The sequence below is a fragment of the Cannabis sativa genome, chromosome 9 (genome assembly GCF_029168945.1).
Source record: "Cannabis sativa cultivar Pink pepper isolate KNU-18-1 chromosome 9, ASM2916894v1, whole genome shotgun sequence".
NCBI lineage: Eukaryota > Viridiplantae > Streptophyta > Magnoliopsida > Rosales > Cannabaceae > Cannabis > Cannabis sativa.
This window is the reverse complement of record NC_083609.1, coordinates 14,675,380-14,692,785: the sequence shown is the minus strand read 5'-3', so window position 1 is coordinate 14,692,785 and position 17,406 is coordinate 14,675,380. Positions and strand designations below refer to the sequence as shown.

The window sequence follows — 17,406 nt, the reverse complement described above, 5'->3', positions numbered from 1 at the left end:
ACGTTTCGCGACTTTATTTACGACATTACTTAATCTTCTCTTTTTTTTATGCAGCACATAGATGCCATATCACACTTGATGAGGAGGAGACGCCATCATTTTCCAGAGTTGTACCCTCAGCCCAGGTGTGATTCGGACCTAACACTTCCACAATTCCTCATAGGCATTTGAGTCAAGGCCAGTGACGAGAAGTACGTTCGAATGGCCGGATGCGGTGAACCGATGCTATGCGGGTATGGAGAGCGCGTTACATGCCATGTTGGAAGGATTTGAACTTCATATACTTCGTCTGTACTTCGATCATCAAAAACATTGGGTTGCTGTTGAGGTAGATATTGATATGTGGGCAGATTCGGGTGTACGATAATGATTTATCATGCACCACGCACGGTTTGATGCCATCATGCTACCTTGGGCCCGAGTTGTTTCCACATCTGAGGTCTGCGGCTATTATGATCAAGTCAACAACAACATTCTGAATGTGGACTTAGGGGACAGTAGCCAACTCTAATCAATGCATGCTAGACGCATGCCAAGTGAGGTGGTTCCCCAAAGTAAAACAAGGTATTTGTTAATATAGTATATTATTATTTCATTTGCCATTACTCTTTAAATGCAGTTCAGTCTCTAAATGTGTTTGTTGTTAATTTTTCAGTGGTGATTGCGGGGTGTATGCACTTGAGTACATCGAACACCTCATGCTGAATCGGTCCTTGGACAACATTACAGACGATAGCATGAGAATGTTCAGAGATCGGTGGTGTGTAGACTTGTTTTATCAGAACTTAACTTGGTGAAATATAATTTAAAAGGGTTGTAAATTTTTTGTATTATAGACGATAGTTGTTTTTAGTATTTGTACGATTTTATATATGGAAAAGTGTTCAATTTAAAAACTTTTACTTACATGTCGCTACAAAATCGTTAACATGTCGTTAAATGTCAAAAATTTTTAGTTTTAGAGTGTTTGGTTTCATATCGCTAAAGCACCGCGAACATGTCGTTAAAATGTCGATAGTACAATCATGTTTTGACTCTTCAGTTGATGTCGTTAACATGTCGCAATTATGTCGCGAAACGTCGGTACAAAAGACGTTTCCACATTAAATGGTAATTAATGTGACATTTAGTATCCCGCCTAACCAACTACTTGATTATGTCGCTAACATGTCGCTCTGTGTCGCGACATGTCGCGAAAATTGCCCAGATTGCTTTTTGCATGACAAACATGTGTACAATTGTGTAATTCAATTTTTACATTTATTATCCCACCTTCCCAACTACTAGTTTTCTCTATAAAAGCCAATTGTCTATCTCATAAGTTACACATATTTTCTTAATTTTTTCCCTCTTAAGATAATTCTCTTAGCAATGTCTACTAGAAGGAACAAGGGCAAAATGTCGATTCTTACTCTGAAGAGATCAAGCAGGAGCCTGATTGTGGGGAAATTACGCCTCAAATGCAAAAAGTGCTTGACGACATGAATCGTTTTGAAGATGAACGGCTTATGAACGAGTGGAGGTTTCTAAAACTTGAAAAAATTTAACAAAACGGGTGTATGGCGGCTCCACCACCGGGGGTTCCCAGAAAATGTCGCTGCAAGTTAGGTTATTTAAATGGTAAATAGGTGAAGCCTGGATGTCTATGCAAATATTGCAAGGCTACATGTCGCTTTATGTCGCAAATGTAATCGTTACACGTCGCTAAATATCGACTTTTCACTGAATAAATAAAAGATACATTAATGTCGCTATATGTCGCTAACTTAATCGTGAAACGTCGCTATTTTTTAATTTTTTCCAGAATTGATAAAAGTTCTTCCTACATCGCACCATGTCGCTAGTGTAATCGTGGAAAGTCGCAGTTTTTAAATTTTTCCATAATTGAAAAAAGTTCTTCCTATATCGCGACATGTCGCTAGTGTAGTCGTGGAAAGTCGCATTTTCAGGACCTTGTCCAGAATAAAATAAATTTCCAAACATGTCGTGAAAGTGTCGCTACATATCGCAAAATGTCGTGAAATGCACAATTATATACAAAAATCTGAGATAGTGAGAGTAAACAACCACGTACACAGAAAATAATATCCATAAAACATAGTCATACATAAAAAAATACAAGTAACATGTCATAAACCATAATAATAATAATAATAATGCATGCAATTTAAAAACGAAAATGCTGCTCAAACCCTGGCCTTGCAAGTAGCTTTGTTGTGTCCCAATGCGCCACAGTTTGAACATTTGCGTGGTTCCTTGACTTTGGTACCGTTCGATGGAAATCGGTTAGTCCGTAGTCTTCCTGCATTGCTCTTTCTTGGACGACCTACGGGTTTCTTCTCCACTTGTACACCGATTCTCATGTTACGCATGTGTTACGGGAAGCACCCATTCATCCTCCTCGCCCACAACATTAATTGTTGCATCGTAAGTATTCTTCCACGTCTCCTTTGTGTAATAGGGAGATGACGGAGCGTAGACAACGACATTACGAGTAAGCGGCTGCGGCACATGCATGGGGACAAGGAATTTTCAACAATTGGAACATGCCGCAAGTGCATGTTCTCTCAACTAAGTTCACATCTCAGCCTTTTTCAAAGTCGGAAACCGTCAACACCTCTTCCAACATTAAACAATTGTGCACCGTTACGTAGGACACTTCTACGTCTACCATCCTCGTGTTGCTTTATCAAATCTTCCTCAAAATGAGTTGCCAAAGGGGTAACACACTTACTTGCCTTCTCCAGACGGTTAGCAAACCAATTTTGTAGTGTGAACCTTATGAACTCAACTAGAGTAGTTATTGGATATGCCCGGAATTCTTCGATCACGTTGTTAAGGCTTTTGCGGCGTTGTTTGTCATGATGTTGTGCACTGTCTCCTAGACAATAAGGGCGAGCCCATTTTTCTAATCCTATATTGTCAACATAAGCGACGATGGGAGGATCCATCGTCGGAGCACACTGCAAATGTCTATCACATTCCCTCTTCGACCATGCGTAAGCGGCTTGACCATATTTGCATGTTACATACATCGGTCTTGAACTTGTGGGTGACATTCATAGAAATATGTTTGTAGCATGCACGATGGCATGCTTCGGGGAAAATAACCTCGACGGCATGTTCAATGCTTTGATGCCTATCCCGATACAAACACTAAGTTTTCAACCTCCCCAATCGCTTCCTTTAACTTCGCAAGAAATACTTCCAAGAGTCATGATTCTCGGCATTGTCAACAATTGCAAAGGCAATCGGAAACGATTGGTTATTTGCATCGTACGCTACGGCAACTAGCATTGTGCCCCCAAACCTTGTCTTCAAGAACGTGCCGTCGATACTAATCACGGGACGACAAAACTTAAATCCTCCTACAAGCGGCCGGTGACTGAAAACTTGATGCTTGAACTGTTATCCTCGCTGATAATGTACGTAATAGTACACAGATTCTTCGTCCGGCACGTAAAAGTAACCAGTCGACTATAAGCCCCTGATCTTTGGCGTACCCCTCGAATACATAAGTCCCTTCTCTCGGCACCTCCAAGCCTTCTCATAGCTCATCTTGATCCCATACTCCGAAACATATCCCTTTGTATGTCTTTAGCTTTGTACTTAGTTCCATCGATTTGAACTTGTTCTTAATGAGGTGGCCAACAACCCACGGTCTTGCTTGACGGTTATCGGCATATGCAGAATCCAGCTACATGTGTGTTCGTTGTGGAATACGATAACCTCAAACATGTCACAACGTGCCCTCTTCCTCCCCTCACTCTCCATTTGCAATCGAACCCTTGCAAGTTGCATAAAAAACATCGGTCCCGAGACTTCTTCACCATGAACTCAAAATTCATTTTCAATGCAAACCTTCCAACCACATTTTTCAATTCAGTCTTATTGGTATACAGCTTGCCAACATATATTTCCCCTGAATGTGTACCAGTAAAAGAAGTTGTATAAACATTATTTTCCTCTATGTCTTCCCTTGTCCACACAATAGGTTTGAATTTTGTACAAACTTCAAAATCAGATGGTACAGTACTACGAGGAGGACACAGGCATTTCTTCTTGGTGCACTGGTGTTTCGTGATTTTCACTCACGAGGGGTTCTTCTTTCTTGGTCTTTCCTTTGCTCCCTTGGACGTGGTGGAGATGGTGGAGGTAGTTCTAACCTTAAAGAAGGTACTTCTATAGGTTCATGAACTTCCAACTCCGCATCACCATCCTCGTTCAAATCTACTATAGGATCATTGTTGTAAAATGCACCATCAAACTCATTGGCGGTCAAATCCATAGTCAACCCTATTATCCTCCTCTATATTAGTAGGGGCACCTTCATTCATCCTACTACTGGATACGTTTTCGGGACAAAACTCCCAACAACACTTCTTGGGAGGACGAGTTGGCGGAGTAGGCCCAAAAGCGCATGCCTTTTAACCTTAGTCACAAACGGTGGCAACGAAGTTCTCCACACTCATTTTTGCCTTCATTCTTAAGAACAATCTTACTTGACTATCTTTCTTAAAACTTCTGGCGGTATCATATTGCCTTTCATGTACATATAACACACCTCTATTTTCAGTTCATACACAATAGGGTCTATATCCAATTCTTCATACAAAATATCATTCATCTTTTCTAAAGTAGTGTCAACCTCAAACATTAACATCTTACTTTTGGGATTATTGAAAATCCAGTTGAAACCTTCAACTGCTCAAGCCCCATCATATAGTACAACTACAAACACATTCGAATCTGCAAACCAAAATGACCACAAATTATAACAAACCAATATGTCGCAAGATATCGCGAACCAATCGCTACTTATCGCGAACCAATTACAAAAAAATGTATGTCGACAAACGTCGCGAACTTGTCGAGAAAAATAAAAATATCCACAATATAACACAATAATTCTATGTGTCGCGACGTGTGTCGCGACATGTCGACACATGTCGCTAAATGTCATCCCTAACCTCTTGCCAGCTAGTAATCGCTAAATGTCGCTAACATGTCGAAACATATCGCTAAAATTGCAAAAAAAAACCAGTAAACTCGCAGACTTGCTGCATTTCGTGTTTCATTGACAAAGGGTGTCAAAAGGGTACATAAAAACCACGGATATGTGTAGATCTATTACTTTCAACATAAATACATCTAAATCAAACAATAATTACTAAAGAAATTACATACCCATTATTGTTTAAAGGAATGACTTTCTTAGAGCTTTGGTTGGGTTTCAAGTTCCCTTTGAGTAAGTCGGCCGAACACTAGCTCCGGTGGTGGCAATGTGTGTATTGTAGAGAGAGAGAGAGAGAGAGAGAGAGAGAGAGAGAGAGAGAGAGAGAGAGAGAGAGAGAGAAATCCGAGAGATGGAGAGAGAGAAAGTGTTATGAATATTTTTTATTTGTTTTAGGGGTAAAATTGTAAGGGATAAATGTTTTAAGTATAGTTTTCATAATATAAAGAATGCTAGCATAGTTTTAGTGTACTCTTTATTTTTAAGCATATATTGTCAAATTTCCCTTAGGATATTGGGGCGGGGACCATTTACTATGAAAAGAAAATTAAAATAAAATACAACATAAAAAGAGGGAAATTTACATATATACTGTTTTTGGACCAAAATTTTACAAAAATACTGGGACACGGTAAAAACAACTTTTTTACTGCCCCAGCCCATTTTCTTTACTTTTGTACTGCCCAAGCCCAACAACTTAACATTTATACTGTGAACAGTAAAAAACACGGGAAAACGACCTGCTTCGTGTGTGGGGAGTCGCCGGAGTCGGACATCACCAAGAAAAAACCATTAAATTCGGCGAAGAGTTTTTGGTAAAAGGAAGCAGAATTGAAGAACAAGAACTACAGAACACTGTCCCCTCAAAATAACAGAGGTAAACACAACAAAACCCAAAAATTAATTTAATTCTTAAGAAACCAAAAAAAAAAAAAAAAAAAAAACCCCAGATTTACATCTGAAGTTTAAAAAAAAACGAAAACACAAATGTGATATTCTTTAATTTATTATGCAAAAAGATAAATGAGGGTTGTTCTATTGTTAATTTGACGTTTGTAACACAAAATGATTCGAAAAAAATAGTTGATAAATTACTACAATTATTCATACAAAAAATTAGGGTTGTTCTAATGTTGTTTTGCGGTTAGTAATACAAAAACATTCCTACATATATGTATCAGACAAAAATAATAATAAAAACTAATCAAAAATATAATGGGTATTTGTATTTGGTTATTTTTCTGTTGCTTTATTGTTGTTGTATTATTTTTTTTTTGTTGATTTTTTTTTTGTTGTTTTGCTATTGTTTTACTGTTGTTGTACTATTGTTTTAACATGAAATAAGACACTGGAATGACAGGCAATGGAACGTCTACCAGTTCTCATCAAGAGCAATGGACAATGGAATGAAGATCACAATTATGTGAACTATGTGGCTAGTGGATAATTCATACCAACAAAATGCAAGTACGAAGAGCTACTGCAAATACGGCTTACTTCATTGGGGTGCGAAAACACCAGCACAACACTACAAATACAGTACCAAGCTAAAGAAGGAATACCACCGATCAAAATATGCAACGATCGAAGCCTCTACTTTTACTTGGAATTGAAAATCAAGGAAACAGATTTCACCACATATCCACTATGTGTCAACCAGCAAAACAACAACACAACACCTGCTGCAACACCAAATTTGATATCCACAACAACACCGTATGAATATAATGTGGCAATGATCGAAAACAACACAACAACGCTTGAAAACAACATAACAACAACAGAATCATACACAACGGGACAGCAAACAGAAGAAGGGGAACAGTCAGAAACAATAGAAGATGAGGACGACAAATTCGACATAATTGACTATGCAAATCTGGTTGCTGAAGAAATGGTAGAAAAACTTGAAAACACCAGTAAAAAACTGGATCCAGAAATCGACATCAACAATGCAAAGTTAATAACAGACAAGCATCACCCCGAAGTGGAAAAAGGACAGGCATACAAAGACAAAGAAACTCTAAAGAATGTCCTCAGCTACTACGCAATCAAAAACAACTTTCAGTACAAAGTGTGGAAGTCCTGCTCTCAAGAGTACAGTCTGAAATGTGTTTACGAAAGCTGCAATTGGTCACTACGAGCATCGAGAAATGGCCCAACAAACACATTCATAATCAGGAGGTTTGTTTTTAATAGTTTTTTAATGTTGTTTTTGTTGTCAGCCTGAACAAATGCCCTTTTTCCACACTTTGTACTGAAATACACCTGTTTGATCTCTGCAACAGGTTTGTTTTAATAGTTTTTTAATGTTGTTTTTGTTGTTTTTTGTTTTTAAAGTTTTTTAATGTTGTTTTTTGTTTTAATAGGTTCTCAAATATGCACACATGCCCCATAAATATTAGGCATGAAGACCAAAGGCAAGCAACATCGAAACTGATAGGGGAATGCATAAAACCAAAGTTCTTGAACATAAAGACAAAGACAACACCGATGGACATAAAAGGGGAGTTGAAATACAGATATGGCATCAAAATGAACTGTATGAAAGCTTGGAGAAGTAAGGAACATGCAGTAAACGACTTGAGAGGTAATGCTAGTGACTCGTACAGCCTAATACCGAGTTTCTTACACATGGTGGAAAAAACAAACCTTGGATCATTTGTCGATCTGAAAACAACAGAAGACAACAGCTTGCTCTTTGTTTTCATGGCGTTGGATGCATCCATAAAAGGGTGGGGAGCATGCAGACCGATAGTTGTTGTGGACGGAACGTTCCTCAAAGCAGCTTATGGGGGAACTTTGTTGTGCGCATGCACACAAGATGCAGCAGGTCATAATTTTCCACTAGCGTTTTGTGTTGCAAATTCTGAGAATGACCAATCTTGGAAATGGTTCTTCAAAAAATTTAAAGAAGCGTATGGGGTCCGGGAACACCAATGCCTAATTTCAGACAGGAATGAAAGCCTCATCAAAGCAGCAAGAGAAATCTATCCAGAAATTACACACAGTTACTGCGGTTACCACATTTTGAGCAACCTTAATACAAGCTTTAAACAACATGCTGCCAAATTCAATCTGCCATTCTTTGGAGCAGTCAAAGCCTACACAGAAAAGCAATTCGAGTTCCACATGGCTGAATTAGATGGATTGGACAAACACATAAGACCTTACCTAAAAAAAGTCGGTTATGAAAAGTGGTCAAGAATTCATAGCCAAAACAAGAGGTATTCTACAATGACCTCAAACATATCAGAATCACTGAACGCTGCAAATTTGGCAGCAAGGGAGCTACCAATTACAACGCTGCTAGAATGCTTGAGAGCATTGGTGCAACAATGGACGCATACTAATAGGACAAAAGTACACAACACCTTCACTAAGCTATCACCAACTGGAGAAGACATACTGTTGAAAAATTACACATACTCATTGAATCTGGAGGTAAAATATTAATTATGCTTTTTTTTTTTGAAAAAAAAAACAAACAGTAAGTAAAGTGTGCTGTTGTAGTGTTGTTTTAATAGTTTTGTATTGTTGTTGTAAGAATATCAGCTATGTTTGGTTTTTTTGTAATAAAATTTAAAACGGGTTAAAGCAACAACAGATTACTTGTTTGAGGTAACAAGAATGAAAGAAACGTGGGAAGTAGATCTAGAAAAAAGAACATGCACGTGCAACAGGTTCCAAATAGATGAAATGCCATGCGGGCACGCTGTGGCCGTGATGAGGGAGATGAACATGGACCCGTACACCTACTGTTCAGATTACTACACAAAAAAAAAATTGGCTGGCAACTTATTCAGGGACAGTTTACCCAATAGGACACCAAAGTGAGTGGGAGGTACCGGAAGAAGTGAAGAATATTATAGTCTTGCCTCCACATGAAAGAGTAAAATCAGGAAGACCAAAAACATTAAGAAGGAAGGCTGGATGGGAAAAGGATCAACACAACAAGTGCAGCAAATGTGGTGAACTGGGGCATAACAAAAGAACATGCAGCAGAAGACGTAGAAGGGAATAAAAACAACAACAGAACAACAGTGGAAAAACAAAAGAAAACTACACATACGTTTTGAGAATGAGATATTGAGGAATTTAAATTTCTGAAATACAAAGGGAATACAGTTTTTATTTGAAAGCATTGATTACATTGGGATTTGATGATACTTTAGATTGGATATTAAAAGATGTTGGATACTAAATTGAATATATATATATGAAGTTTATTATTGAAACAGTTTGTGTTTTTAATACTGAAATGAATATTTGTATTCAAAAAAACAGAGAAACTATAAGAAAAAAAAACATAAAAAGAAGGGATGTGAAATGAAAATACTAACAAATTTAACATACCAACTTGTTTGTACATAAGAAGAAGAAGAAAAAACATACAAAAATAAAGATTACATATTGTCCACACAAAACGTAAGAAAACATAACAGAACACCAATGTTTGTTTACGAAAACAAGATAAAAAAACATAAAAACAACATTAAAAAACTATAAGAACAATGACAGTTTGATTGAAAAAACAAATCACTTCTTGGGAAGACTGGGAGGGCCCTCGGATTCACTTTCAATGTTCTCAAGTTGCTTCTTCATGCCATATTGATAAAATAACACAGCCAAACGATCGCGGTGAATTTCTACATCAAAACCAGAGGATGGGATGGGTTTGCCATCAATGAAATACTCAGCAAATGATGCTACAAAAACACCACAATCACTGGAAAAAAAATAAGAAAACACAAAAACAGACACTATGAGAACACTAATAAAAATCAAAGTCACATAACAAAAAAATAACAATACAAACAAGCAGTGAAAAACATTGAACACTATACATAAAACTTACGCTGTGACCTGCTCGGGTAAACCATCAACAGCAACAATAGGGAACGGTTCCATAGTGCTAAACTTAGCTTCGTTGCGAAGGCCTTTGAAGTCTAACATAGAGAAGTAATATGGTAAAATAACAGAAAAAGGCTTGCAAGCCTCTTTGGCAGCTGTCATATACCTTCCAGAACGCAATGAATTGTACAGATATATCCGCCGCTCAGCTATGTTTAGACGACCACAAATCCAATGATCCTGTAATTTTACATTGATAGGCATAACAACATGATCAACCAAATGCCAAGGAGTGGCACATAATATCTTACCACCTTGAATGTACTGGGCCACATTGTGAGAAAGAGACAACACCGATATATCGTTGTTTTTCTCAACAAACTTCTCATACAAACTTGTTATGCTAGAACAAAAAAGGTAATCAGTTGTGGTGACTTTGATTTTCGGCTCGGCTGAGTACATTATTTTCTTACGAAGATAATAGAAAATAATGTCAATGTGCTGTACAATAAAAAAAATTTAGTAAAAAATCATTCAAACTTATAAAAAAACTAACAGAACAACACTTAAAAACATAAAAAAAAAATTAAAAAAAATAACAAAAATATATAAATAATAATAATAAAAAAAAAACTTACAGAATTGGAAAGGAAACAATTAGGGTAGGCAAGGTTGTGAAACCACATCTTGTTGTTAATGTCCTCAACACCAAAACGAAAAGACGAAAATATTGTGTCCTTACCCTTACAATACACATTAGTTGTTGTGCTAAAAAAACAAATAAAAAAATATCAAAACACAAATAAAAAATTAAAAACTAAATGGAAAACGATAAGAGATATATAACTGAAAACACCTACAAAAATACTTACTTAGATTTATGCTTTCTAAGACCTGTATCAACTCACGTGACAAACTCAGCTTCCAGGATCGACAGGTTCACCAATCTTGTTGTCCAACGGGCACAAACCATGCACATATTTAACGACCTTATAAACAGAATCATCAGGAGAAACTGAGGATGAACCTGATTTAGATGCACCAGAAGCAAGCTCAATGAATGGAGATTTCAAAACAGCTCCTTTCTTCCGATCCCTCTTTTGAGGACGTAAAATAGGAGTCTCGTGAAAAACAACCATTTCAAGATCAGTCTTCTCATAAGTCTCAACAGAAGCAGGGACATGAGTTGAGGAACCAATCTAAAAAAGAAAAAGGAAAAAAAGAAGACTTTTTTTTTTATTTCAAAAAGTACAATCAAAACACTATTAAAACAACAATAGAATACCATATAAACACAAATAACAAAGGAAAAAAAAAAGAGAAATACAAACCAAATTCTCCACAGCTTTAACAGCAGATGCAATTGTTGCATCAACATCAATGTTCTCCTCCCCACCTTGAGACTGTTCAGGCTGACAACAAAAAAAACATTAAAAAACTATTAAAACAAACACAAAACACAAAATCTACACAAAGAGCACAAAAAAAAATGATGGCCAAACAAGAAATACACCTGTTTGATCTCTGGAAGAGATTCCACAGGGTCAGAATTCTTGGCATCATCCACCTTACCGGTATCATCATCCCTCGAAACAACCTCGGGGACAACAACACCCTCATCATTACGAACATCGCCCGTGTGAGCCTCATCCTGACCAGCACCAACACCATCTCCGCTAAGATCATCATCATCATCATCATCATCAGTTTCATCGTCATGATGATCATCTCCTTTGTCATCGTCGATTTTATCATCCTCATCTTCCTCCGAAGTGGAATCTTCATCATCCTCATTTTTTGAAGAACGAAGAGCATCTTCAGACTGAGATCCATTGTGAGTAAGACCACCTTGGGATGACTGAGAACAAAAAAAACTTAAAAAATTAATTTACTGTATAAAACAACATAAAAACACTACTAAAAAAATAACAGAAAAAGTAAAGACAATTAAAAAAACACCTCAATAAGAATGTCCAACTTCTTGTTCATCTCAGCAACAGATTTCATAAGTATCCCTTGCTGGCTGACAACAACAGATAGACTCTTTTTAAATTCCTCAAACTCAACTCGGGAGACATTCTCATGAGCAGATGATGAAGAAGCACCCATCAAGCCAGGTTGACCAACAGACTTGGAACCACCTTTAATTTTGAATTTGACAGCATCAGGAGTAGTCTCACCAGAGAAAAAATCAGTAAGGCTCAAACTCAATCTCTCAACAGAAGTTGGAGTGATGTTTCTTAATTTTAACTGAAACAACAAAAACCAAAAAAAAAATATGCACATGAAACTGAAATTATAAAATAACAACAACAATCAAAACATAAAGTATAAATAATGTACACAAAAACAACATTAAAACAACAGTGGAAATAGTGTAAAAAACAACAGAATTACCTCTTTCAAAGTCCGATCGAAAATGAGGGTGTTCATGACATCCATTTTCACCTGACCCTCCTTGTCCTTGGGTAGTTTAGGCCAATTCAAAATCCTTGGAATGCCAACATTTGAGTACAACGACAGTTTCCCAATAACGTACGGGCAACACTCGAAAAATCAGAATTGAATAGCCAAAGGAAAACCCAATAACTTGTAATACCCACCATCATCGTCACTACGAACTACCCTCTTATAACCAGAATCTATCTTACCCTTCAAAGAATGCATAGTGATATCAAAACAATGTTTGCCCCAACCAAATTCATTATATCGACCACTATCAACAACATCTATTTCCTCAGACGAAACAACTTTACCCGGGGGACCACCCAACAAATAACACTGCACAAAATACAAGACAACCAACTTGACTGCAAGATCGTCGTTATCCTTAAGATTGTCAGCAATAAAAGCAGTCTGAATAGCACCCTTGGTAATTTTTTTGTACCCCTTAAAACAATGTTTGACCAATTCATTATCATCTTGCTTAAACTGATAAAAATCAGAATCAACATGACAATCTAACCCCGTGACCAACGCAAACTCTTCGATACTAAACCTAAGATATTTCCCTTGGACACAAACCCAAAACTCCAACCCATTAGGCTGCTGAACCTCCCTCAACAGCAAACAATGAAGCAATTGGTAATGAATTATGTACTCCGGAATCCGAAGAAAATAACCAAACATAGATTTTGAAAAAATTTCCAATTGGCTTTCAGTTAGAATTCTCTTAATGTCTCCAAGTACAGAGTAATACCCAGATGTTACTACTCTAGAATGATAGAATTGAGATCGGGTGTACTTGCATTCCCAATCCTAAAAAACAGAACAATAAAAAACATTGATAAAACACCATAAAACACTACGAAATAACAATAAAAAAAAAACATAGAACACAATGCATAACATGACAAACCTCAACAATCCTATTAACAGGAATTTCCTCAGCCACACCTGATGATGGCAACACCTTTACAGGGGATTTACCCTTGCCCTACAATAAAACGAAACAACACCAACAAAACAACAAATAAAAATTTAAAAAAAGCACATAAATAAATCAAACAAGATATATAAAACAATTACAAATACAGAGACAAAAACAAACATATACCCAGTTATATGAACTTCAAAAATCGAATTTAACAAAAAAAAAAAAAACCTCAAAAACAACAAAAGATAAATAGTAAAATACCTTAACAGATACAGGCGACTTAAGAAATTCAGATTCCAACTCAAAATCTGAGTCTGAGTTTTCAACCACAGTTCGAGGTCTTTTTCCTCGAGTGTTCTTCGAAGGTCCACCATGAGTTTTTCTTTTAGCAGAAGGGGAAGTGGGGCTAGGAGGGTTGTCTTTAATATTTTTTTTACCCATTTTTGATTTGGGTCTGGTTTTCTGGGATTGTTTTGTGGGTTTTGTAGCTTTAGCCGGAGATGGAGATGAACGAGTAACGGCCATTATCAGGAATTATGAAGGTATTTATAGACAAAAATAATAAAAATGGGGGGGAAAATGAGAGGGAAGTTTAAGAAAGTGGGATGAGATTTGAAATTTTTTCAAATGCAAAAACCACCCACTACTCGAACTGTAAAAGAAAACTGAAAATGGGGGAAGAAGATGAACAGTTGAGGGGAGAGAGAGTTATAATTATAAATTTTATATTCAAAAAAAATAAAAAAAAAATAAAAGAAAAATAAAAAAGTACAATACCTTTTGATAAGAATAGAAAACCGTCAAATCAAAAAATTAAAAATAAATTATTTTTTAAAAAAAAAACGTGGCAAAACCCTATCGTGACAAGTGGGAAGCATTAACCCATTGAATAATAAAGTTTGAAAGGCAGTATACTGCCAAAAAAAAAATATTAGAAAAGTAAACTTGAGCGTGTAACAGTATAAACAAAAAAAATTGGGAAAAAACAGTAATGGGTGTAAATTTCCCTAAAAAGAACGGGTGAGTGAGAGCAGGACCCAATATTATCTGCAAATATAATCTATTTTTGTTATTTTTATTCAAGTTTGCTTGACATCTGTATATTCATGATCACAAGCCATTAGATTGATTTTTTAAAAAAAAAAAAAAAATAGAGATAACAATAATGATAATAATAATAACAATAACAATAACTGAGGTGGTGTTTCGAGGTAATGAAATGGGATGTTTCATTTCATTCGTATTCATATTTATTTAGTTGTATTACAAGTATTGGCGTGATACTTTAAGGGAATGATTTTTTATTATTATTATTTGAGTGAAATGATTATTTTATACTATTTTTTAAATTTTTTTTTTGAAATTTACGGTTTGAATTTCTAAAGTGGTTGCAGCGCTAGTTGTAATAGGGGTTTCTATACGATTTTTGTTGCAATTTAGGTTGCAGCGCTAGTTGCAATAGGAATTTCTATGTAGAATTTCGTAAAAATACAAAAAAAAAAGCAAAAAACTGTTTTAAAGTGTAAAAATGAAAACGCAAAAAAAAAAAAAATCATTCTAATGCTTGATAATAAAAAAAAAATATTATTTCTTTTATTAATTTTAAAGTTAAATTCATTTCATTAATATATTTCTCACTATAAAAAAAAGACTATTTTTAGTGATAAATTTTTAATCATAACGAAAAAAATTTGTGACTAAATGTGACTTTTAGTCACAGCAAAAAAATTACTTATGACTAAACATAATATTTAGTTACAAGTTGTCACTAATTTAGTTTTAGTCACAACAAGTATTGTGACTAAAAACACATTGAGTCACAACAAACTGTAATTTTTGTGACTAATACTTTTAGCAACGGACTTTTTAGTCACAATGCAAGAATGACAGTTTATAATTAGTCACAACTTTCTTACTTTTAGTCACAAATTTTGTTGTGACTAAAAGTAATATTTTTTGTAGTGTCTATTAGGAGTGTTCATCAAATTTAATCCGCACTATTTTACTCATAGTGCATCTGATCCGCAGTAAGTGCGGATTTCATATTTTAGATCCAATCCAATCTCTATAATAGCTCAAGTCCAATCCAATACAATTCGTAAAAGTGCGGATTGGATCGGTTATTTTGAATTTGTTACTTTTCAATATTAAATTATTTAATATTTATGAAAAAATATATCTTTTTCACTTAACTAGCAACAAAATAAAATAAATTATTGTTATTTTATGTTTTCAATAAAAAATTAAAATAAATAAAATAACAAACTTTAAATTACTATTTTTTTTTACTTTAAAATTTTAATTGTATATATAATTTTTATTTTTTTATATATAAATATGTGTAGATTGGATTGATTACTTTTACATGTCATTCAACATCCAATCTACACAAGTGCGGATTTTGAATTTTCTAATCCAGTCTAATTCGCACAAGTGCGAATATCCATACTTTGCCAATTGGATTGGATTGGACTGTGCGGATTGAACAGGATCGGCTATTTTATGAACACCCTTAATTTCTATTTTCATTCTTATTCTTATGTCTTCATTCCTTTCAACCAAATCCCAATTGTAATGACTCTATGTATAGGCATAAAATCAGCACATAATTAATAGATTATTAATAATAAATTATTATTTATGAATATATACGTGTATTATTATGAAATAAGACCTACTATTATAATAAAGAGGCACATAAGATATGATTTTTCAATTACGGAGAATTTATTGAATTTTAGGTGTGCAAAATATGTTATATATAAAATTTGACATTTTCATAGTTTATGTTCAGCAACAGTGGAAACTCGACGAATTGGGCAATCGTGTCATAATAGTAGAGATTAGTATTCTAGAGGTATGAGGGAAGATTTATGAATAGTTTGAAGTGTGAGGTTATGTGAGGTTATTGGGTTATGATTATTTTACCCTTAGTTTATAATTTCTTAGAGCATCTCCAACCGGACTTTAAAACACTAAATATAGTGTAGTTTCACACTATATTTACTCCAATTGAGACACTAAAACTATACTAATAAATGACTTTCTCTACAGTGTCCCCTCAAATTTAGTAGGGCACTGCAGACCACACTATTTTTTTAATAAAAGTTTTTAATAATTAAATAATACTTTAAGAGGAAGAAACTAAATAATTATATATATTTAGTATTAAAATATTCTCATTATAATAATAAAATAATAGAATAATAAATAATATAAATTTTGGTGTAATTTTTAGTGTCGTAATTGAAATTAAAAAAAGTAAATGTTGAAATACTAGTTTTTTAGTGTTGATTTAATACTAAATTTAAGTTTTACCAATGAAGATCGCCTTAGTAGCTAAGCCAAGCGGAAAAATAGTAATCTGCCAATAACTTAAATAATTATTCAATTTATCCTTTTGAATGGATAAGTGAAGAAGTTAAGAGATACAATCAGAATTTAAACGCAAAACCAAAATAGATTTATCTCTCTCCTCCCTTTCTTTCTCTCAAGTGGAGCATGAACAAGAAAAAATTAGTGCCTTCTCTACAATTTTCTTGATATGTTTCGGATTTAGAAGCCAATATTTGAAGAATAATTGTAGTAGAAATTAAGGTAATCTGACAAGGCTTTTCTCTTTAAAATTTTATGGTGGAATGGATAGGTGTTTATCGAGTTTTTTGGAAACTAAGTATTTTTTAGAGCTTTAGAAAGTAATGATTGAATAAATAGTAAGATAGCAAATAAAAGATTTTTAAATGGTTTAGGCGTTAACTATCCTTAGTCCATGACTCTATTTTATTAGGCTCATCGGTCAGTAACTGTTTATACAAGTAGAGATACAATGGACTAAAACTTCCTTCCACCGTGTACCTCTTGAAGAAGAGGAAGCTTAGTAGGAATATTCTGGAGTTGATAGTAGGGTTACAAAAAATGTGTTTTCTTAAGATGAGGAAGAATAAGTCTTCAATCCCAAAAATCTAAAAAAAAAAAAAAAAAATCCCTCTCTTGTGCTTTTTCTGGGGTATTTATAGGCCAACTTATTTGCATGTGCTGCTTTGGATGTATAATCATTGGGGAGAAATTTGACCATTGGATTGGTAGGTGGCATATTTCTCATATGGCATTTAAGGACATCAGATCATTGGGGAGAAATTTGTTATTTTTTTTATTTAAAAAA

General features: G+C 34.9%; 3 protein-coding genes across 4 annotated transcripts; 1 reads left to right on the top strand and 2 right to left on the bottom strand.

Annotated features, from left to right (window-relative positions):
* The first annotated feature begins 6,377 nt into the window (after positions 1-6,377).
* On the top strand, positions 6,378-9,038 carry LOC115723761 (uncharacterized). The gene is made up of 4 exons (XM_061104716.1): positions 6,378-6,437; positions 6,483-7,198; positions 7,384-8,458; positions 8,781-9,038. The coding sequence occupies exons 1-4, from the start codon at positions 6,378-6,380 to the stop codon at positions 9,036-9,038; spliced, it is 2,109 nt and encodes a 702-aa protein (XP_060960699.1).
* On the bottom strand, positions 8,623-10,330 carry LOC115721888 (uncharacterized). Its single transcript, XM_030650990.2, has 2 exons — positions 9,873-10,330; positions 8,623-9,743 (listed from the first exon to the last, which is right to left on the bottom strand). Exons 1-2 carry the CDS (start codon positions 10,328-10,330, stop codon positions 9,554-9,556), a joined length of 648 nt encoding a protein of 215 aa, XP_030506850.2. The 3' UTR covers positions 8,623-9,553.
* LOC133031148 (uncharacterized) lies at positions 9,989-13,999 on the bottom strand. 2 transcript variants are annotated; one of them, XR_009684638.1, is made up of 4 exons: positions 13,506-13,999; positions 13,227-13,304; positions 10,183-13,126; positions 9,989-10,108 (listed from the first exon to the last, which is right to left on the bottom strand). XR_009684638.1 is itself a non-coding variant. In XM_061104559.1 (3 exons), the coding sequence occupies exons 1-3, from the start codon at positions 13,767-13,769 to the stop codon at positions 12,425-12,427; spliced, it is 1,044 nt and encodes a 347-aa protein (XP_060960542.1). In that variant the 5' UTR covers positions 13,770-13,999; the 3' UTR covers positions 9,989-12,424. The 2 variants fall into 2 exon arrangements, 1 of the variants encoding a protein (XP_060960542.1); XM_061104559.1 differs by having other exon boundaries at positions 9,989-13,126.
* Positions 14,000-17,406: the final 3,407 nt, after the last annotated feature.